General features: G+C 43.7%; 1 protein-coding gene across 2 annotated transcripts in view; it reads left to right on the top strand.

Moving 5' to 3' along the window:
- The window catches only part of LOC137535363 (zinc finger protein 585A-like), an 83708-nt gene that overhangs the window by 4271 nt on the left and 54828 nt on the right, over positions 1–24609 (top strand). The window contains exons 2-3 of one of the 2 annotated variants that reach the window (XM_068257194.1): positions 2844–3557; positions 13332–14953. In XM_068257194.1, coding sequence (XP_068113295.1) covers positions 2900–3557; positions 13332–14953 — 2280 coding nt within the window. In that variant the 5' untranslated portion in view covers positions 2844–2899. The remainder of the gene's footprint in view (positions 1–2843; positions 3558–13331; positions 14954–24609) is intronic. The other variant, XM_068257192.1, reaches the window with a different exon arrangement.

The raw sequence follows: 24609 nt of genomic DNA on the forward strand, positions 1-24609 counted from the left end.
ATTGTGCCTGGGCACACACAGGCCACAGAAAATCACCAAATTAGTACATCACCTAGGTAAGCTATTATCTGGCTTAAATTTTTCCTGAGGGTTGTCCAAACTTCTGCCATGATCTTAGTAAATAGCCAAGGAGCAGATGCAAGCCCAAATGGTAAAGCGTTACAATGAAAAATATCTTACCTCTCCCTGTAACTGTATTGCAAACCTGCAGAATTGCTGCCATCTGAGATGTATTGGCAGATGCAGGCAGAAGTCTTTCAAATTCAGTGAGGCCAGGAAACAGTCCTCCTGTAAAATACTTAAACTGAGACTGCTGAATGAGGTATGCAGGTAAATAGTAAACAGGAAGATGATAGTTGTGCTGGTTACTGTTTAGCAGTTAGATGTCAGGTGATCAGCAGGATGGAGCTCATGCAAGTATATATGAAGTCCAGCCGGTTTCTGAAGATCATGAAGCCAAGTCAGTGATGTTAAATAAGGTGTCACAAAACCCATTCCACAATTCAATCCCTCTGTTAATGTTTTAAAGGGGTTCTGTGGAGGGGGTTAAAAAGTCTAAATCCGTCACTTACCTGAGGCTTCTATAGGGCCCCCTGCAGCTGTCATGTCCCGTGCCGTCCTCCTCCAATCCTCCGTTCCCTGCCGCCGGTCCCGCTCCAATCTAGCGTCTACCTAGACTGCAGCCGTGGCCGTCATCGGGAGCTTACTGCGCAGACACAGTACAAGAAAACATCCCGGTGACGCGTGCGGGAGTGCGCACTATTCGTCTATTTAGACGGATATTAGACCGGGACTGGCGGCGGGGAAACGAGGATCGCAGGAGGACGGCGCGAGACATTACAGCTGCAGGGGGCCGATAGAAGCCCCAGGTAAGTGTTGCATTTTGTCTTTTGAGCCCTTCCACAGAACCTCTTTAAACATTTTCATACATTTTATATTTCTTATTCTTAAGGGTAACTTCAAAAATGAACCAAGAAACATTTCTAGTACACATTTATGAAACAGTTCAAGACATTAACAGAGGGTTCAAATTATAGAATGGGTTTCATGCCACCTTATTTAACATGAATGACTTGGCTTCATGATCTTCAGAAACCTGCTAGATTTCCTGTATACTTGCATGAGCTCACTGTCCAGTAAGCAGTAACCGAATGTCCGTTACCAGCTGTAGCCGCAGTTTGTGTTACCTGTCACTGGTTAGATATATGCTGAAATCGGCAGGCTGGAAGACAAAAGCTACGTGGGACGCCATCACATGACAAGTAGGCGGACTTCCGATAGAACTTCTGGCATGTGGAAATATGCGCACTCCTGCACTGATCCCTTCTGCCCAATGTATACAGGGAGGTCCTCACTAGCTTCCTCCAAACAGGGAAAACAACTGAAAAGAAATGCCTAAGCATATATATATATGTGTGTATATATATATATATATATATATATGTAGATATATATATATATAGATATGGATATGGATTTTTCCTTTTTTTAAATAACACCAGTTGCCTGACTCTCATGCTGATCCTGTGTCTCTAATACTTTCAGCCACAGCCCCTCAACAAGCATGCAGATCAGGTGCTCTGACTGAAGTCAGACTGGATTAGCTGCATGCTTGTGACAGGTGTGTGATTCAGCCACTACTGCATCCAATAAGATCAGCAGGGCTGCCAGGCAACTGGTATTGTTTGAAAGGAAAAAATCCATATCCCTCTCAGTTTAGGTTCCCTTCAAATCTTATGCTAATAGCAACCTGTCTAAAGCTGGGAAGGAGACAAATCTCAAGGAGGGGTGCTGTCCTGAGGATGTGCTGGGAAAAACTATTTTCACCTTCATTGGTTTTTATTTAAAAAAAAATGTATGTTTGTACTTTATTGATGGGGTTCACAGAAAACTAATTCCTTTATTTATTTTGCCTTTTTTAAATTCTTTATTTGTTACATTTTCCTACTTCTAATTTGTACTGCTGTAATGTGTATTTATGATGGGCTGCCGCTGAGCATGTGCTGCAGTTGAGGCTTGTGGTAATCACTGATGGACTGCCGCTATGCATGTGCTGCAGTTGAGGCTTGTGATAATCACTGATGGACTGCAGCTGTGCATGTGCTGCAGTTGTGGCTTGTGGTTATTACTGATGGGCTGCTGCTGTGCATGTGCTGCAGCTGTGGCTTGTGGTAATCACTGATGGACTGCAGCTGTGCATGTGCTGCAGTTGTGGCTTGTGGTAATTACTGATGGGCTGCTGCTGTGCATGTGCTGCAGTTGTGACTGTGGTAATCACTGATGGGCTGCAGCTGTGCATGTGCTGCAGTTGTGGCTTGTGGTAATTACTAATGGACTGCAGCTGTGCATGTGCTGCAGTTGTGGCTTGTGGTAATCACTGATGGACTGCTGCTGTGCATGTGCTGCAGTTGTGGCTTGTGGTATTCACTGATGGTCTGCCGCTGTGCATGTGCTGCAGTTGTGGCTCGTGGTAATCACTGATGGGCTGCTGCTGTGCATGTGTGGCTTGTGGTAATCACTGAGGGACTGCAGCTGTGCATGTGCTGCAGTTGTGGCTTGTGGTAATCAGTGATGGACTGCCGCTGTGCATGTGCTGCAGTTGTGGCTTGTGGTAATCACTGATGGACTGCCATTGTGCATGTGCTGCAGTTGTGGCTTGCATCTGTAGGTAAATTCTGCGTGGTAGATCATTTTCAATTTGTTATTTTTGAAACAGCTCACAAGCTTAAAATTGTCAGCTCCTCTGGTCTATGGGAGATTACCAGCCCCCAGCAAATTGTTACTTTGTGTTCTTTGTTTATTAGTACTAATATATTTCATATATAATTTATTATCCTTTTCAGAAATAAGATCTGAGCTCAAAGAACAAGAGACATATGTGAGGAGTGATCAACAGTCTATGGAGGAGGGTGACATGATGAGGGCAATTAAAGAGGAGGAAGAAGAGACATATGTGAGGAGTGATAAGCAGTCTATGGAGGAGGGTGACATGATGGGGACAATTAAAGAGGAAGAGACATATGTGAGGAGTGATCAGCAGTCTATGGAGGAGAGTCATATGATGAGGACAATTAAAGAGGAAGAAGAAGAGACGTATGTGAGGAGTGATCAGCAGTCTATGGAGGAGGGTGACATGATGAGGACAATTAAAGAGGAAGAAGAAGAGACCTATGTGAGGAATGATCAGCAGTCTATGGAGGAGAGTCATATGATGAGGACAATTAAAGAGGAAGAAGAAGAGACGTATGTGAGGAGTGATCAGCAGTCTATGGAGGGGGGTGACATGATGAGGACAATTAAAGAGGAAGGAGAAGAGACATATGTGAGGAATGATCAGCAGTCTATGGAGGAGGGTGAGATGATGAAGACCATTAAAGAGGAGGAGGAAAAAGAGACGTATGTGAGGCGTGATCAGCAGTCTATAGAGGAAGGTTTAATAATAAGAGTGATCAAAGAAGAAGAAGAAACATATGTGAGGAGTGATCAGCAGTCTGCAGAGGGAGGTGACATGATGGGGACAACTATAGATGAGGACCCTCTTCCAGAAAGCAGAACAGGTGAGTTATCAACATTAAATATTGAATATGTTTAGTTGATATGACTGTGTCACTGATCACAGACTGGCCATATTAGTGGTGTAAATGTTAGATTTTTCTCATCTAAAACTTTCTTTCTTAATTGTGTTTAATGACAGTTTAGTAACAGTCACAGTACAGTCACCCTGATGGCTTTGGAGTGCCCTGTTCTGTTTTGTCACACAAAAGGCTTGATTCACAAAGCGGTGCTAACAGTTAGCACCTTGGTGAAAAGCCCCTTATCACGCCTAAACTCAGTTTAGGTGTGATACGTTTAGGCGTGATAAGTTTATGCACCAACTGGGTTAGCACCGCAGTGCACAGCTGATCAAAAGTTTTGCGCTAGCAAAGTCTGGTGCACTTCGCATAGAGTTTAATGGCGCTGCTTTGCGCGTGGGACTTTGTGCGCGATCTAAATTTATCTAAACTTATCACGCCTAAACTTTTCACGCCTAAACTGGCTTTTCATCAGCATGGTGCAATGGTTATCACGACTAAAGTCGCTAACTGGGTTAGCACCGCTTTGTGAATCGAACCCAAAGGGTTACCGGCCAGTAATAACTTAGTGTTACTGGCCTGTAATAAGCTGATAATGGTCACTGTATATTACTGTACACAGATTGGTCACAGTAGGGGTGACTTAGTGTTACCGGCCTGTAATAAGCTGATAATGGTCACTGTACATTACTGTACACAGATTGGTCACAGTAGGGGTGACAGTGTTACTGGCCTGTAATAAGCTGATAATGGTCACTGTACATTACTGTACACAGATTGGTCACAGTAGGGGTGACAGTGTTACTGGCCTGTAATAAGCTGATAATGGTCACTGTACATTACTGTACACAGATTGGTCACAGTAGGGGTGACAGTGTTACTGGCCTGTAATAAGCTGATAATGGTCACTGTACATTACTGTACACAGATTGGTCACAGTAGGGGTGACTTGGTGTTACCGGCCTGTAATAAACTGATAATAGTCACTATACATTACCGTATGCAGATTGGTGACAGAAGGGGTGGCTTAGGGTTACTGGCCTTGCAGACAAATCATAACAAGTGTGCTCCCTGCCTGAGTCTCTAGAAGGGTGTAAGCTAGGGGGTGTTCTGTAAGACACACGGCCACTTGTGCTGCAGACAAATCATGACAAGTGCTCTCCCTGCCTGAGTCTCTAGAAGGGTGTAAGCTGGGGGGTGGTTGTGTAAGACGCACGGCCACTTGTGCTGCAGCCAAGGCAGCCATTTGCTTTGGCCCTTATTACCGTGTAACGAATGTATAACTTGTGTGTGTCATGTATGACATATTCAGGCAGGGATCACACTTGTGGGACTGCAGGCATTCTGCTGTGATGATAAATCGCATGAGAAAGCACAAGTAATGCTTTCCTGTAGACATGTGTGATCAGTTGTTAAAATGTACGTTTTTCCGCATGCGGGAGAAGAAAACGTTGTTGCTTTTTTCACACTCTGCATGCAATTCCTATTGCTGTCAGACAACCACTGCAATGAGAATGGGAATAGGAGAGCAGCAAAGGCTAGACAGATACTAGTGATAAAGGATTTGATTATTAGGCACACAGATAGGGTAATCTGTTGAAGAAACCGTGAATGCCATACAGTGTGTTGTCTCTCGGGTGTTTGGGTTTGGCATATAGCGGAACGCATTGGCAGATTATTGGGTGGGGCTGGGGGAGACCCGGCTGTCATGCTACGCATTAGTAACAATGACAAAGTTAGTGGAGATGGAAGGTCCTCAAAAATGACTTTCAGCTACTTGGAGTTAAACTTAAAGCGGACCCAAACCAAACATTTTTTTTAATTCAAAATATTTAGTTGCAGCACTCTGACACATACAAATATAAATAAACACTCCTTCAAGCTTATGAGCATTTCAGTGCATGCTTTTCACCCTCCTCTTTGCATAACTCGGGTTATACAGGTGGCAGCCATTAGCAATTCCTCCTTTGCTGGACACCATCTACTCCACCAGTTTGCCGGATTATTTGCTGGCAATATGAAAGGAAGGGAGGGGTTTCTCCAATAAATGTAAAATATTTTATATTTGTCATCATGCAGCTGAAAAAAAGGCTGCTGTTTATTATTATAAGTTAGAAAATAGCTTTTATTTCGGAAATCTTGTATTTTTAGTTTGGGTCCACTTTAAAGCAAGGATTTCCAAGGTGGTGTTTTCTGAAATACTACCAGTGCCACGCACTACACCTGAGTGACAGAGGGACCTTAAGGAGCTGCATTGGGGAGAACTAAACATTTGGAGGAGATTTTAAAGTAGGATCTGGAGGGAGGTGGGAGGGTAAAGTCTCAATATGTAGATGAGATAAGGTAAAAAGACAGTGTGAGCCTAACATTACAGGGAATGGATGGGATGGATAGGGAGTGGGGAAAGTATAAAGAGTAAGGAGGTAGTTCAAACTTCATGTACTCCAAGATGGCGCTGCACTAGGCAGCCACGGCACACAGGGCTCCGGCCCTTTTTCATTTTTTACCTTTAATTTAACTAAATTTTGCTCCTGGGTCGCAGACTTTGATTGTCGGTCTGCATGTGGCCAGTCCTCGCTGTTCGTGCCGCTGCTCTCAGCGGACACGGAGGAGATCGCGGCGCGTCCTGATCGGCTGGGAGCTGCCCAGCACCTGGCTCCGTGCTGCGTCCACAGAGGGCCTGATGCCGCCAACCCACCAGCCGCTATGTGCGGTCTAGCCGCTCCATTGCTACTGGGCGTGGGGGCATGCATTGTCTGCAGCCTGGGATCGAAGAGGCTGCCCGTCCCAAGCATCCAGGGAGCTAGATCCCCTCCACCACGTGGGCTGCTGTTGCCTAGGAGGCCGGACGCCGGAACGTGGAGCACGCGCGTGCAGAGGCCTGATCTCTGCCGCTACTCCAGCTGCCATGGGAACGTGGCCGCTTCTCCACCGCGACCACAGAGGGCCTGATGCCGCCGTTCGCAGTGCTCTTCTCTACTCCGATGGCAGCCACAGAGGAGGAGATGTCGCTCCTCCAGACGATTCTGCGGCTGCCAGCTCGCCATCATCGGCTACAGGTAGGAGGGGCACTCCATCGGCCAGCCTCCTCCAGGGCTATACAGGCTTGCATGGCTTTTCCGGCATCAGCTGACGCTGCAGCCAACGTGGGCCGGACCTCTGCATTGGGACACCACCGCCGCTGCTACCAGGGAGGGCAGGGAGCCACCTGGGGCACGGGCTGGTCCGCCCCGCACCTCCGTGCAGGCTGCAGATGGGGCTGGGGACAGATCTCTGCGGATGCTCTGATGATGTCTGCAGGGCAGACCACATGTGATCCTCTGTGTCTCCAGGCCTCCCCCCCCCCCCCCCCTCGCTGCCAATGTGGTCACTGCTGCCCAGATGAGCCGAGGTGGCCAGGCCCACCACCATCTGGTCCCTAGTGGACCCGGCCCTCCATCGCTGAACTTGCTGGGATGATCCCCGGCTGCCAGATCCAGCTCCACTGGGCCTACCCAACTGCATGGAACTGTGCGAACGCCTGCTCCACTTTTTGGCCAGCCACTCCAGTTCCCACATGGGTCAGCCAGGTTGCTCCAGCGTCTTGTGCTGGCATCGGAAGGTCCTTCCACACTAAGATTGACGCCGAACCTAGCAGCCGTAGACCCGACACAAGCTAGTCATCAGGGACATTATCCGGCCAGGTGTACACTGCAATCCCAAGGGGTCTCACTCTCACTGCCTTTTTCACCTTCTGTCTTTTTTAGCTTTTCTTCTATTCCTTTCCTCTCCTCTCTCTCTCTCTCTCTCTCTCTCTCTCTCTCTCGGGATCGACTGGGGGACATCTGACTCAAAGTATCGCTGCAGAAGCGTTTTGAGTGCCCAGATGGCAGCGGATTTTCCCCTGGTCCTTTCCCATGGGTCCATCTTTCTACAGGCTCCTCTACCTATGCCTTACACTCTATAATCTATGCCTATATAAGCTCTGAACCTACTGTAGGTATCTATTGTATGTATCGGCAGACACTGTATGTATCTACTGTATATCTAATGTACCTACTGTATGCAAAATTTACTTTGTACCATCACCGACCCTGTTGTGCCAAAATCAATTCCGGGTACAACTCACGTTGTACTTGGCGAAATAAATGCATTCTGATTCTGATTCTGATGTAGCCCGTTAACTGTATCCAAAATTGGAAAATGTGGTGGTAAAAATATAAAGTGCATGGTAACCAATGCCAGGAGCATTGCAAATAAAATGGATGAACTAGAGTTAATTCTGATTGACAAAGACTATGACATTGTGGGAATAACCGAGACATGGATGGATGAAAGCCATGACTGGATAGTGAATTTAGAGGGATACAATGTGTTTAGGAAGGACAGAGTGGGGATAAAGGTGGAGGGGTTTGTCTCTTTGTTAAAAAATGTTTTACAACTGCCATGAAGGATGAGATGGATGAAGATGTGGAGGCCATTTGGGTAAATATTCAGGGTGGAAATGGCTGTTGCCAATTGCTTATTGGGGGATGCTACAGGCCGCCACATATTCATGATGCGTCAGAACTGCAACTACTAAAGAAGATTAAAAAAAGCTGCAAGTAAAAGTGAGGTCATAGTTCTCGGTGACTTCTACTATCCAGACATTGATTGGGATATTTTGGTAAAAGTGGCAGATTTCTGGCAACACTACAGAACAATGACTTGACCAGATAATAGACCAGATAATGTATCAAATTTGCAGGTTCAAGAACATTTGGGGAATAGTGATCACAACATAACGTTTGATCTGGTGACTGATAGGTCACAGAGCAGCAGAACCTCTAAAACTATGACGTTTAGAGAAGCAAAGTTCAGCCAACTCGGGCAGGCACCAAGTTTAGTGGATTGGGATAATATACTACAAGGGAAGGACATTGAAGAAAAATGGTAAATGTTTAAATGTATTCTCAATGACTATTGTAGTAAATATATCCCATACGGAAACAAAATGTCTAGGAATAAAAAAAGGCCTCTATGGATGAATAGAAAGGTTAGAGATAAAATGAAGTGGAAAAAAGAATGCCTATAAGGTCCTAAAACAGGAGGGGACCGAGGCTGCACTAAGCAATTATAAGGAGTGCAATAAAAGTTGTAAAAAATAAATTAGGCTGGCAAAGATTGAAAATGAAAATCAAATCGCTAGGGATATCAAATCTAACCCACAGAAGTTTTACAAGTACATCGACTCTAAAAAAATAAAGGTTGACTGTATAGGACTCCTAAAGGATGAGGGTGGGAACTCAATGGTGGATGACCAAGGTAAGGCAGAGTTATTAAATGCTTTCTTTGCTTCTGTCTTCACAAGGGAAACATCGTTGTTGCAAATTACAGATACGGAAGGGTCTCAAACTTCAAATTTTAATAGTAAATTCTTAACGCAGGAAGGAGTGAAGGCAAGACTAAAGAAAATAAAAATGGATAAGGCACCTGGCCCGGATGACGTACATCCTCAGGTCCTAAGGGAATTAAGTTCAGTTATTGATGTACCCCTTTATGTTATCTTTTTGTGACTCTCTTTAAACTGGCAGAGTCCCAGCAGATTGGCGTACAGCCCACGTTTTCCCATTGTTTGAGAAAAAAAATCAGATCCCGAAAATTGTAGACCTGTAAGCTTAAAGTCAGTGGTGTGCAAACTATTTGAGGGGTTAAGAGATGCTATACAAGTCTTCATGGCAGAGAATAATCTTATTTCTCAGCATCAGCATGGGTTTACTAAGGACAGGTCCTGTTTGACTAACATGCTCAGCTTTTATGAGGTAGTGAACGCTAATATGGATATTGGGAATGCTGTAGATGTCATATACTTGGAGTTTGCAAAGGCCTTCAATAGTGTTCCCCACAACAGTCTGGTGCAAAAGTTGAGGATGCCAGGACTGGGGAAGAGTCTGTGTGCATGGATAGGGAACATGCAAATGGACAGAAAGCAAAGCATTGTGGTCAATGGATCATATTCAAAATGGGAGACTGTTAGCAGTGGGGTCCCACAGGGGTCTGTACTGGGTCCAGTGCTCTTCAATTAATGTATTAATGACTTAGTAAATGAAGTAGAAAGTAATGTTGCTATTTTTGCAGATGATACAAAATGGTGCAGAAAATTGTGCCTATGGTGCCACCATAGGCCGTAATAGAAATGACAGCTATAGCAGTGCACAGTGAGTAACTTCGGCGTTGTCAGAAGACGGAGCTGCAGTTGCTTTAAAACACTGTAATTCGGCTTCCAGCAAAAGTTGGAAGCCAAATTACATCATTCCCCACTATCCACATGGACCTAGAGGGGGAATAGTAATTAACGCCACTGGGAACTTGTGCAGCAGCAGGATAAGCCTTATACTGGTTGTATCCTGCGCCCGATTCATATGAATGCACACAGACATCACCTACAACACGCAGTACGGTCACACAGATGTTGAAGTGACACGGTAACAGTCAGTACACTTTGAACACACAGCAGGCCAGACAGTGACCAGCCAAGGGGTGTTGTCACAAATCTAATTTATTTATTTATTTTGGCCCACAAAGATCACCTAGAATTCACAGTACGGTCACACAGGTGTAAACGTGACATGGTAACAGTACACGCTGATCACACAGCAGGCAGTGACCAGCAAAGGGGTATTGCCACAAATGTCTGCCACACTGTTCTTTTTGGCAAACTGATATCACTGATAAGTCAGTATGGTCGGTGACGCCGGTCCTGCTGTAATGCTGTATGAGGGTAACACAGCATGCGTCGTGTCACAAGTGTCAGACATGAAATTACTTTTGCACAGGGCGGCGGGCTGTAACCGTGACACAGCCACACACTATACTGTATATGGTGGTGTTGTGTTGCTACAACACATCACAAGAAAGCAACTACCAATAATAACTACAGCAGGGTAATGTCTCTGTCAGTCTTTAAAAGGATTTTTGTGGTTAGGAAGAGTCCTCAAATGGACTATTGGGGGGTCCCCTAGTTGAGGAACTGCAAGTAGCAGAGCAGCTAGGAAGCAGATATACAGCACAATATTACAATTCAGCCTCTCTAACACTGTCCCTGTATCAGCAGCAGCATCTCTTCTCCATACACTGACTGCTACACAGCACTATATCACACTACAGCCTCTCTAACACTGTCCCTGTATCAGCAGCAGCTCCTCCCCCTACACTGACTGCTACACAGCATTATATCACACTACAGCCTCTCTAACACTGTCCCTGTATCAGCAGCAGCTCCTCCCCCTACACTGACTGCTACACGGCACTATATCACACTACAGCCTCTCTAACACTGTCCCTGTATCAGCAGCAGCAGTTCTCCCCCCTACACTGACTGCTACAGAGCACTATATCAAAATACAGCCTCTCTAACACTGTCCCTGTATCAGCAGCAGCAGCTCCTCCCCCTACACTGACTGCTACACAGCACTATATCACACTACAGGCTCTCTAACACTGTCCCTGTATCAGCAGCAGCAGCTCCTCTCCCTACACTGACTGCTACACAGCACTATATCACACTACAGCCTCTCTAACACTGTCCCTGTATCAGCAGCAGCAGCTCCTCCCCCTACACTGACTGCTACACAGCACTATATCACAATACAGACTCTCTAACACTGTCCCTGTAGCAGCAGCAGCTCCCCCCCCCCCTACACTGACTGCTACATAGCACTATATCACACTACAGCCTCTCTAACACTGTCCCTCTATCAGTAGCAGCAGCTCCTCCCTCTACACTGACTGCTACACAGCACTATATCACACTACAGCCTCTCTAACACTGTCCCTGTATCAGCAGCAGCAGCTCCTCCCCCTACACTGACTGGTACACAGCACTAAATCACACTACAGCCTCTCTATCACTGTCCCTGTATCAGCAGCAGCTCCTCTCCCTACACTGACTGCTACACAGCACTATATCACACTACAGCCTTTCTAACACTGTCCCTGTGTCAGCAGCAGCTCCTCACCCTACACTGACTGCTACACAGCACTAAATCACACTACAGCCTCTCTAACACTGTCCCTGTATCAGCAGCAGCTCCTCCCCCTACACTGACTGCTACACAGCACTATATCACACTACATCCCCTCTAACACTGTCCCTGTATCAGCAGCAGCAGCTCCTCTCCCTACACTGACTGCTACACAGCACTATATCACACTACAGCCTCTCTAACACTGTCCCTGTATCAGCAGCAGCAGCAGCTCTCCCTACACTGACTAATTCTGAATAAAAATGGCCACCGGGATTGTGCTTTTTATAAGGGGAGGAGTGGCCCGGGTGGGGATCATGTCTGTTTGGCTGTCATGTCCCATTTGACTTCAGGGTGAAGGGGGAAAACTGGCACTATAAAAAAAATTATAGGGCAGACGCAAAATTTTGATGTTTGGCCATCACTAATAATTTATAATATAGTTTATAACAAATAGCATATGACCTATGCAATACAGAAATGCATTCATTTATATGCTGTATATCACATCATCCTGTATGTAAGCCACCACTTTTTTCCTAAATTTTATTGGTTTCAAACCATTTTATCTTTCCCCTTTGCATTGTCACCTCCTCACCAGGAGGGCTCGGGCTCCAGCTTGGGCCACCAGGCCTGTCTCACCAACTATAGCTTTATCAAGAGTGTGACCAAGACCTAGAGGAAGCCCTGGGGAGCCGAGTGCAGACTGATTCCTCCACATGCCTATATGGCTGGTGCCCTAAATAGCAGCCTTATTTTGTGAGTTTTCCTTTCACACTTCACAAATCACCAGCTCAGCATTAATACTCCACAATCTTTGTCTCTGTATATTTTATAAGGTGATGAACATATTATCTCTCAGATGAGGATACAGCGGTAATAAGAATGTGTAAGTGACACCACATTGCTCTACAAACATAACACAGATTTCTTGCTATAAGTACATATTGGTCTGTTGTCACAGGAGTAACACATTGCTTCCATTGTCTCATCAAGCTCTACAACTTGCTGCGTTTCCATGTATGGCCAATGCTTTAGCTGCAGGGATAGTCAATGAGATGCAAATAACTCTGACTTGTATGCAAATGTAATGAAAATTGTATGCAAATAATCACATTTGTCAGAAAATGCATTTGATTGGCCAAATGTCAGGCTACATAGAATTTGCATGCGTACCAAAGTTATTGGCATGTGATTGGCCGCCTGTAATGTGCACAACCTTCTGCAATTCTCTGTCAGGCTGATAACTAGTGATGTTCAGTGACATGCCAATAACTCAGAGAGGGTGCAAATTGTATGCCAATTTAATGCAAATGTGCAATGAAGATAAGGGAATTGGTCGGCACCTGATGCTACTTTGCAGCCTATGGGGGAGAGGGGGTGGTCAGGTGACTTACTGTGCCTCCAGACAACCAGACACCAATCGTAGAACCAATCAGAAGGAAAAGTCCGGGCACCAGATAAGCTGCAGATCACCACTTTATTTCTTCCCCCATCCAAACGTACTGATAAACAAAAAACACAGCGTTTCACGAGACGAACTCGCTTCCTCAGAGACCAGGTGATCTGCAGCTTATCTGGTGTCCAGACTCTTCCTTATGATTGGTTCTACAATTGCTATATGCAAATGTGCAGCTGCTGCACTTGGTTCATTTCTAAACTGCATAAACTTTGCATCAACTTGGAATTCTGAGCAGCTCACTGAACATCCCTAATGATAATTCTTCCTCCCCTCAGAATTCTCTAACAGGAAGTGATGATGTTTCTCTATTTGCAGCGCGGAGTCCCAGCATCAGGAATCTCTCAGGGACTCGTCTCTCTGTATCCATAGACTGTACAACGGATGATGATGTCACTGGACAAGAGTCTCCTGCAGAGATCCTGGTTGCAGATCAAGAGAGATCACACACTAGAGAGAAGCCCTTTTTATGTGCCGAGTGTGGGAAATGTTTTGTTCAAAAATCAGATCTTGTCAGACATGAGAGATCCCACACTGGTGAGAAGCCCTATTCATGTGCCGAGTGTGGGAAATGTTTTGTTAAAAAATCAGATCTTGTTATTCATGAGAGATCCCACACAGATGAGAAGCCCTATTCATGTGCTGAGTGTGAAAAATGTTTTGGATTGAAAGGAAGCCTTGTCAAACATGAGAGATCTCACACAGGTGAGAAGCCCTTTTCATGTGCTGAGTGTGGGAAATGTTTTGGGCATAAAGGACACCTTTTAAGCCATGAGAGATCTCACACAGGTGAGAAGCCCTTTTCATGTGCTGAGTGTGGGAAATGTTTTGGGCATAAAGGACACCTTTTAAGCCATGAGAGATCTCACACAGGTGAGAAGCCCTTTTCATGTGCTGAGTGTGGGAAATGTTTTGGACATAAAGGAAACCTTGTCAAACATGAGAGATCCCATACAGGTGAAAAGCCCTTTTCATGTGCTGAGTGTGGGAAATGTTTTGGACATAAAGGAAACCTTGTCAAACATGAGAGATCCCACACAGGTGAGAAGCCCTTTTCATGTGCTGAGTGTGGGAAATGTTTTGGAGAGAAAGGACATCTTTTAAGCCATGAGAGATCCCACACAGGTGAGAAGCCCTTTTCATGTGCTCAGTGTGGGAAATATTTTGGGCAGAAAGGACACCTTTTAAGCCATGAGAGATCCCACACAGGTGAGAAGCCCTATTCATGTCCTGAGTGTGGGAAATGTTTTGGGCATAAAGGACAACTTTTAAGCCATGAGAGATCTCACACAGGTGAGAAGCCCTTTTCATGTGCTGAGTGTGGGAAATGTTTTGGATTGAAAGGACGCCTTGTCAAACATGAGAGATCTCACACAGGTGAGAAGCCCTTTTCATGTGCTGAGTGTGGGAAATGTTTTGGGTATAAAGGACACCTTTTAAGCCATGAGAGATCTCACACAGGTGAGAAGCCCTTTTCATGTTCTGAGTGTGGGAAATGTTTTGGTCACAAAGGACACCTTTTAAGCCATGAGAGATCTCATACAGGTGAGAAGCCCTTTTCATGTGCTGAGTGTGGGAAATGTTTTGGGCGTAAAGGACAGCTTTTAACCCATGAGAGATCGCATACAGGTGAGAAGCCATTTTCGTGTGCTGAGTGTGGGAAATGTTTTGTAGAGAAAGGAAGTCTTGTCAGACATGAGAGATCTCACACTGGTGAGAAGCCGTATTCATGTGCTGAGTGTGGGAAATGTTTTCGGCGGAAAGGACACCTTTTAAGACATGAGAGATCCCATACCGGTGAGAAGCCATTTTCGTGTGCTGAGTGTGGTAAATGTTTTGTAGAGAAAGGAAGGCTCGTCAAACATGAGAGATCCCACACAGGTGAGAAGCCCTATTCGTGTGCTGAGTGTGGGAAATGTTTTGCACGTAAATCTCTGCTTGTGAGACACGTGTGTTGAATGTGGGAAATGTTTTGACCATAAGTTTTCTTTTCCAGTGTTTCTTTTTACTTCTTGCAAAGCACACATGGCAGCATTTGTACACTGAATCCCGAGGACTCTTTCATGCGGTGCATTGGATTGTTGCTGCTCTTTGACTGTCTATAGTACAGACCAAACGTTTTCTTTATTTTCATGACTATGAACATTGTAGATTCTCACTGAAGGCATCCAAACTATGAAGTAACACATGTGGAAGTATAGTACATAACCCAGAAGTGTGAAAGAACTGAAAATATGTCATATTCTAGGTTCTTCAAAGTAGCCACCTTTTGCTTTGATTACTGCTTTGCACACTCTTGGCATTCTCTTGATGAGCTTCAAGAGGTAGTCACCTGAAATGGTCATCCAACAGTCTTGAAGGAGTTCCCAGAGATGCTTAGCACTTGTTGGCCCTTTAGCCTTCACTCTGCGGTCCAGCTCACCCCAAACCATCTCGATTGGGTTCAGGTCTGGTGGCTGTGGAGGCCAGGTCATCTGGCGCAGCAACCCATCGCTCTCCTTCCTGGTCAAATAGCCCTTACACAGCCTGGAGGTGTGTTTGGAGTCATTGTCCTATTGAAAAATAAATTATGGTTCAACTAAACACAAACTGGATGGAATAGCATGCCGCTGCAAGACGCTGTGGTAGCCATGCTGGTTCAGTATGCCTTCAATTTTGAATAAATCCCCAACAGTGTCACAAGCAAAGCACCCCCACACCATCACACCTCCTCCATGCTTCACAGTGGGAACCAGGCATGTAGAGACCATCCGTTCACCTTTTCTGCGTTGCACAAAGACACGGTGGTTGGAACCAAAAATCTCACATTTTGAGTCATCAGACCAAAGCACAGATCTCCACTGGTCTAATGTCTATTCCTTGTGTTCTTTAGCCCAAACAAGTCTCTTCTGCTTGTTGCCTGTCCTTAGCAGTGGTTTCCTAGCAGATATTCTACCATGAAGGCCTGATTCACACAGTCTCCTCTTAACAGTTGTTCTAGAGATGTGTCTGCTGCTAGAACTCTGTGTGACATTGCTCTGGTCTCTAATCTGAGCTGCTGTTAACCTGCGATTTCTGAGGCTGGTGACTCGGATGAATTTATCCTCCGCAGCAGAGGTGACTCTTGGTCTTCCTTTCCTGGGGCGGTCCACATGTGAGCCAGTTTCTTTGTAGCTAAGACAAAGGGACACCGAGAGCCCAATATAGTGTAGTATGCACTGGACAATGTGGAATGGTAGTAAAGTGAGGTAAATATACTCACAAACATGGGTTACCACTAAGGCAACCACTGTGTAGGCAGGTGAGGAGATTAGTCCTGTCCTCACTCAGGATGAAAAAGTAGCTCTCTGTAGTACAGGAAAAGTAGGGCTTAGCACCCCTCCACCAGGGGTGGACTTGATATGTAGATAACAGAACAGAGGCGCCAGCAGGATATGAACATATATTAAAACTTCCGCTACCTCCATAGCATTTTTAGAACTTTAATATGTTTTTATCCTGCTGGCGCCTCTGTTCCATGATCTACAGTTTCTTTGTAGCGTTTGATGGTTTTTGAGACTGCACTTGGGGACACTTTCAAAGTTTTCAGAATTTTTCGTACTGACTGACCTTCATTTCTTAAAGTAATCATGGCCACTCGTTTTTCTTTACTTAGCTGCTTTTTTCTTACCATAATACAAATTCTAACAGTCTATTTAGTAGGACTATTAGCTGTGTATCCACCTGACTTCTCCACAATGCAACTGATGGTCCCAACCCCATTTATAAGGCAAGAAATCCCACTTATTAAACCTGACAGGGCAAACCTGTGAAGTGAAAACAATTTCAGGTGACTACCTCTTGAAGCTCATCAAGAGAATGCCAAGAGTGTGCAAAGCAGTAATCAAAGCAAAAGGTGGCTACTTTGAAGAACCTAGAATATGACATATTTTCAGTTGTTTCACACTTTGTGGTTATGTACTATAATTCCACATGTGTTAATTCATAGTTTGGATGCCTTCAGTGAGAATCTACAATGTTCATAGTCATGAAAATAAAGAAAACTCTTTGAATGAGACGGTGTGTCCAAACTTTTGGTCTGTACTGTATATCAAACTCTTTTGACTCCTCGTCAGGCATTTACAGGTTGTGGCATTGGCTGGTTGAACGCTGTGCTACCACATATTGTGCGTTTGTTGAGAGTTTACTTGGTGTTTAATAGGTATCTTGACAGAAAGCCAAAGTAACCTGGAACCTTTCTTCTACTGTGCGGAGAGTATGGAGAGTGCTGGAGTGTGTGCTGCTCCCCCCAGGCCCCTGTAAGCCCCAATGCAAAACAAATTAACAGACGGCACTAACTGGGATGGAAGCTGTGGCTTCCCTGGAAAGTACAACATCAGTACAATACAATGGGCTCGATTCACAAAGCGGTGCTATCCCAGTTAGAGACTTTAGGCATGATAACCATTTCACCACGCTGGTGAAAAGCCAGTTTAGGTGTGATAAGTTTAGGCGTGATAAGTTTAGGCATGATAAGTTTAGATAAGTGTAGATAGCGCACAAAGTCCCGCACGCAAAGCAGGGCCATTAAACTCTATGCGAAGTGCACCAGACTTTGCTAGCGCAAAACTTTTGATCAGCTGTGCACTGCGGTGCTAACCCAGTTGGTGCTTAAACTTATCACGCCTAAACTTATCACGCCTAAACTTATCACGCCTAAACTTATCACGCCTAAACTTATCACGCCTAAACTTATCACGCCTAAACTTATCACACCTAAACTTATCACACCTAAACTTATCATGCCTAAACTGAGTTTAGGCATGATAAAGGGCTTTTCACCAGCGTGCTAACTGTTAGCACCGCTTTGTGAATCAGGCCCAATATGTGCAAAAATATTTTGCATGAAACCAGGGAACTAAACACTCAGCAGTTTCATACTCCTGTGAGGCGTTATGTGATGTCATCTATAGAAACGGTGCATTTGCCTTTGAAGGCACAAACATGTGAAAATACTCTCTTAAAATGTATCATAAAGCAAGGAAATTAGTAGGAGAGGAGGGTTCTAACTGTTTGGTGAGTTCCCCACTATGGTGCAATCCGAATTTGTCAGAATTTGCTTCCCTTAGTGAAGGGGGATTCCGGATCCGGAGGGGGGTAAATATATTCACCACTTGTACCATAATAATCATTGTAAATCGTGGTCTCAAATGGTAGTGGAATTTCACCTTCCTCGGCATTCCCGATTCAGGTACTGTCACCTCAGGCATGCAGCCCAATGTGGGGGTGTGACTGCTGACCTGGTCCCGGAAAGCTGGCTGCTACATAAGGAAAGCCTTATATCCAGGTTCTGCTCCAGTCTTGCTGACTATGAATATGCTCATAGACTAGCTAAGACTGGGGCATTATGGGAGGGATGGGGAGAGATTTCTGGGGTGGAATGGACTGACTATGAGGACACATATATGAAGATGGTAATTTGCTCTCGAGATAAGTTGGTTCAACTGCACTGGTTTCACCAGATATACTTTACTCCTGTTACAATATCCAAATTCTCAAAGAGGGGTGTGAGTGATGTTTGTTGGAGGTGTGGTCACAGCTCAGGTTCTTTTAAGCATATGACTTGGGACTGCAGCTCATCCAAGCATCTTCCAAGAGTCTTCCTGTTGTGTCCTCTTATAAGTCTTGTCTGTTGGGATTTAAAGAGGACTGGTCCTTAAAAAAGAGAAAAAAAATTGGTTAGACTGTTGTTCTTTTATGACAAAATTTCCATTGCTCTAGAGTAGAAAAAACTTCTGAACCCCGTCACACTTTATGGATGCACTTAGTTAATACTTCTCTTCCAATGAATATATAAAGTCAGCGCAGGTCTATAGTAATGCAGCTTTCGTCATTTTCTGGTATACAGGATCTTCAAACAAAAAGGTAAAGAAGCAAGGCTTACCAGATTCCAACAACCCACATTATAAGGTTGTAAACGAGTTTGATAGATGGTCCGCAGAACTTTCAAATGGTGTCGTTTCACCAGCGATGTTGCACACCACAGATTCCTCCGGAATATATTAGATATCCTGAGGTCCCAGAGACTCGCCAAAAAGGAGTCCAGTAGGATAGTGACATGAAAGAGATGTACGGCACATCTAAGTGTAAACCGTCTTTATTACATAACAAGTAAAACAATTTAAAAGCAAGGATAAAAGAAACTCACATACGGGGCCCGTGCACTGGGAACCCCGAAAAAGTAGCGCGCATAAAATGGTCAATAGAAGACCTCAAATAAAATGGTGCCGCCTGTCGCCTTCCCGACCGGTTTCGCAATCTTGCGTCATCAGGGGAGAAAGGCGACCCGGAGGCCAGCACCAACTTTATAACATTTTTGAATTAAAAAGTGGGAGTGGTTAGACTCCACCTTATTCAGACTACACTAGTCAAAGGCAGAAAGCATCAAACACAAAATAAAAAATTGTGACAAATTGCATTGTGTCAGAGGGATAGTAGCAAAAGATCTCACAGATAGTGTGAATAAGAAAAAGTGAATGCAATATTACCTGCATATCCAATTCGTAGTAGGCTAGTTAGGGCTAAATTAAAAGCTAGATTGATTACTCTGCCCTAGGGCATGTCATTCCTATGAAAAACTTTTCTCTAGCTGAAAAGCAGGCACTTCCTGTACCAGAAGTAGTCACTGGAACTCAGGAAGTAGCCTTGCACTCCACCAGGGTCAAGTGGAGCACAAGTTCTTCCTGTGGGGAAAAAAAAAAAAATGCAATGACACATACGATCATAAAAGCGTAAACAATGAAGCACATAGCAGTGCAGTGTGGCTATAAATATGCATGAAGTGTATTTAGGTGTGCCATTAAAAGCACGTCTAATGTACTATACTAAGAAGGTGCATAAATCTGTATGCATAGTAGAAACAATTAAATGATAGAACAGCCTCCATGGGAGCTCCGAGGGCCTTAAGTAGTGAAAGTGAATAACATCTATAGTGATCATGCAAGACAGATCCCATAGGTATCCGATAGATGGAAATTATGCAAAGTTATGCAAATGTATGTACACAGCAGTGTAATGCGCTTATGATTACTAAAAAAAAAAAAAGTGGAGATTGCTTAAGTAAAGAGCACATCTAAAGTGAAAGCGATCTCTACTACAGTGTAGAACACGCATGCGGCGACGCATAGGACATCAAAAGACGCACATAGGGACAAAAAAACCACTGCGAGCATCTAAACCGACATATGGAACAATAAACAAAAATAATTGGTCTTATGCTGCAATAAAGTCGCATTAAGTAAAAAAAAAAAAAAAAAAAAATATGCAATACGTATGCAATGACGCATACGGTCACAAAAGCGTCAACAATGAAGCACATAGCAGTGCAGTGCAGCTAAAAATATGCATGTAGTGTACTTAGGTGTGCCATGAAAAGCACGTCTAATATACTATACTAAGAAGGTGCATAAATCTGTATGTATAGTGAAAACAATGAAATGATAGAACAGCCTCCGTGGGAGCTCCGGGGACCTCAAGTGATGAAAGTGAGGAGCATCCATACTGATCATGCAAGACAGATCCCATAGGTATCCGATAAATGGAAATTATGCAGAATTATGCAAATTCATGTACACAGCTGTGTAATGCGGCTATGATTACGCATAAAAAACTCCATGCACCGATAACAGAGGACAACAGACAGCACTCTATGAGATAGAGAACAACAAAGGGAAAAAGAGGAACCACAACCTCCCAATATATCCTATCCAAATTAAGAAGGTATATGAATTTGTATGCTTAGTGAAAAAAACAGTGACAGAATAGAACAGCCTCAAACAGAGCTCCGAGGGCATCTAGTGGTGAAATGAGAAACAATCAGTGATCATGCAAGACAGGCCCCAAAGGAAACAGATAGTGAAATTTATGCAAAAAATTAAAAATTATTATTAAAAAATATTAAAAATACAGTCAAATTGACCAGTATATGCGGGCCTTACAAAAAAGTTTGCAAATGTATGGAAAATAAAGAATATGATAAAGCATTAAGAGTTATTGATAAAACAGTTTACATCCAGTTCAATATTCAAACCAGCTGGAGTGAGGGTATTCAGTCTAAAGATCCATTCAGTTTCTAATCTCGATATATCTCTTTCCAAATTTTGTCCCCTCCAGCATCTTTTAGTACCATCGATAACACAAAACTTCAAGCCTGAAGGGTCCCTGTCGTGATGGAGGGCAAAATGTTTTGAGACCGAATGGTCCTTAAACCCTTTACGTATAAGGTAGACATGTTCTCCCAATCTTTCTTTGAAGGTTCTAGTGGTTCTACCTACATATCTCAGTCCACAAGGACATTCTAAAAGATAAACTATATGTGTGCTTTCGCATGTGAAAAGACGTCTAATCTGCAGTGTGGGACTTCGGTGATCATTCCCAGCAAAGGAAGTAATTTTTCTGGGCATATTGATGCAAGCCTTACAACCTTTGCATTTCTTGCATCGAAAAAAACCTTTTAGGGGTAATAAATGGGCAGAGGCAGTTTTAGGTGGATCTATATGGCTATGTACAAGACGATCTCTAAGATTAGGCGCTCTCCTGAAGATAATTCCTGGATTGTCCGCAAGCATAGGACCAATCACTGGATCACTCCTCAGGAGATGCCAATTCTTGTACAAAACTTTTTTTATGTCTTTGTGTTGGATATTATATTGAGTGAGAAAGTTAATGCCATTCTGTTTAGTAGTATCCACTGTTCTATTCCTCTTGGTGAAAGACCGGGCCTCCTGACCAATCTCATCCCTCACAGGTACAAGGTCTGAGGCCGGGTAGCCTTTATCTTTAAATCTAGAGATAAGAAGGTCACTTTGGATAATATAATCAGTTTGGGAGGAGCAATTCCTACGCACACGGTGGAATTGACTCCTAGGTACCCCCTTAAGCCATGGACGATAGTGACAGCTAGTAGTAGGAATAAAGCTGTAGTAAATTGATTGTTGTCAAAAGAAATCACTAAATCCAAAAAATTAATCTCTGAGGAGCTACAGACACAGTTAAAGACCAAATTATCCGTGTTATTATTAATATGTTGAATAAAGGGTTGTAAAGAATTTAAATCCCCCTTCCAGATGACCACCACATCATCTATGTATCTCTTGTATAACAGTAATTGAGGAAAAAGATCAGTTTTAATGATGATCTCCTTCCAGCAGGCAAGAAAAAGATGCGCAAGGCTGGAGGCGTACTTCGCGCCCATCGCAACGCCGACTTTCTGTAGATAGTACTGGCCATCAAACCAGAAATAATTCCTGGTCATAGAGAAATGAAGGCACTCGATCAAAAAAAATCGATTTGTGCACGATTGAGCGTCTGGCTATTTTCCAAACAACGGCGAACCGCATGCGCTCCCGCTTCCTGCTGGATAACTGTATACAGAGAGGAGATGTCTGCGGCCATCAAGACACAGGGATCTGTACAAATCAAGGAATCCAATAACTCAATCAGATGTCCAGATGTAAAGTGCACAAAGATCCCCTCCACCCTCCGGGTAGACCCATAGTGAGTGGTATTAATTCCATTACCTCACGTTTAGGGGAATTTGTAGATACATTTCTACAACCTCTCGTTCCCCTTATTCCTTCTTATCTAAGAGATTCTGGACATCTGATTGAGTTATTGGATTCCTTGATTTGTACAGATCCCTGTGTCTTGATGGCCGCAGACATCTCCTCCCTGTATACAGTTATCCAGCAGGAAGCGGGAGCGCATGCGGTTCGCCGTTGTTTGGAAAATAGCCAGATGCTCAATCGTGCACAAATCGATTTTTTGATCGGGTGCCTTAATTTCTCTATGACCAGGAATTATTTCTGGTTTGATGGTCAGTACTATCTACAGAAAATCGGCGTTGCGATGGGCGCGAAGTATGCCCCCAGCCTTGCGAATCTTTTTCTTGCCTGCTGGGAGGAGATCTTCATTAAAACTGATCTTTTTCCTCAATTACTGTTATACAAGAGATACATAGATGATGTGGTGGTCATCTGGAAGGGGGATTTAAATTCTTTACAACCCTTTATTCAACATATTAATAATAACATGGATAATTTGGTCTTTAACTGTGTCTGTAGCTCCTCAGAGATACATTTTTTGGATTTAGTGATTTCTCTTGACAACAATCAATTTTCTACAAAAACTTTCTTTAAAGAGACTGACAGAAATAGCTTTATTCCTACTACTAGCTGTCACTATCGTCCATGGCTTAAGGGGGTACCTAGGAGTCAATTCCACCGTGTGCGTAGGAATTGCTCCTCCCAAACTGATTATATTATCCAAAGTGACATTCTCATTTCTAGATTTAAAGATAAAGGCTACCCGGCCTCAGACCTTGTACCTGTGAGGGATGAGATTGGTCAGGAGGCCCGGTCTTTCACCAAGAGGAATAGAACAGTGGATACTACTAAACAGAATGGCATTAACTTTCTCACTCAATATAATATCCAACACAAAGACATAAAAAAAGTTTTGTACAAGAATTGGCATCTCCTGAGGAGTGATCCAGTGATTGGTCCTATGCTTGCGGACAATCCAGGAATTATCTTCAGGAGAGCGCCTAATCTTAGAGATCGTCTTGTACATAGCCATATAGATCCACCTAAAACTGCCTCTGCCCATTTATTACCCCTAAAAGGTTTTTTTCGATGCAAGAAATGCAAAGGTTGTAAGGCTTGCATCAATATGCCCAGAAAAATTACTTCCTTTGCTGGGAATGATCACCGAAGTCCCACACTGCAGATTAGACGTCTTTTCACATGCGAAAGCACACATATAGTTTATCTTTTAGAATGTCCTTGTGGACTGAGATATGTAGGTAGAACCACTAGAACCTTCAAAGAAAGATTGGGAGAACATGTCTACCTTATACGTAAAGGGTTTAAGGACCATTCGGTCTCAAAACATTTTGCCCTCTATCACGACAGGGACCCTTCAGGCTTGAAGTTTTGTGTTATCGATGGTACTAAAAGATGCTGGAGGGGACAAAATTTGAAAAGAGATATATCGAGATTAGAAACTGAATGGATCTTTAGACTGAATACCCTCACTCCAGCTGGTTTGAATATTGAACTGGATGTAAACTGTTTTATCAATAACTCTTAATGCTTTATCATATTCTTTATTTTCCATACATTTGCAAACTTTTTTGTAAGGCCCGCATATACTGGTCAATTTGACTGTATTTTTAATATTTTTTAATAATAATTTTTTGCATAAATTTCACTATCTGTTTCCTTTGGGGCCTGTCTTGCATGATCACTGATTGTTTCTCATTTCACCACTAGATGCCCTCGGAGCTCTGTTTGAGGCTGTTCTATTCTGTCACTGGTTTTTTCACTAAGCATACAAATTCATATACCTTCTTAATTTGGATAGGATATATTGGGAGGTTGTGGTCCCTCTTTTTCCCTTTGTTGTTCTCTATCTCATAGAGTGCTGTCTGTTGTCCTCTGTTATCGGTGCATGGAGTTTTTTATGCGTAATCATAGCCGCATTACACGGCTGTGTACATGAATTTGCATAATTCTGCATAATTTCCATTTATCGGATACCTATGGGATCTGTCTTGCATGATCAGTATGGATGCTCCTCA

Source organism: Hyperolius riggenbachi, chromosome 10 (genome assembly GCF_040937935.1).
Source record: "Hyperolius riggenbachi isolate aHypRig1 chromosome 10, aHypRig1.pri, whole genome shotgun sequence".
In the NCBI taxonomy this organism is placed as follows: domain Eukaryota; kingdom Metazoa; phylum Chordata; class Amphibia; order Anura; family Hyperoliidae; genus Hyperolius; species Hyperolius riggenbachi.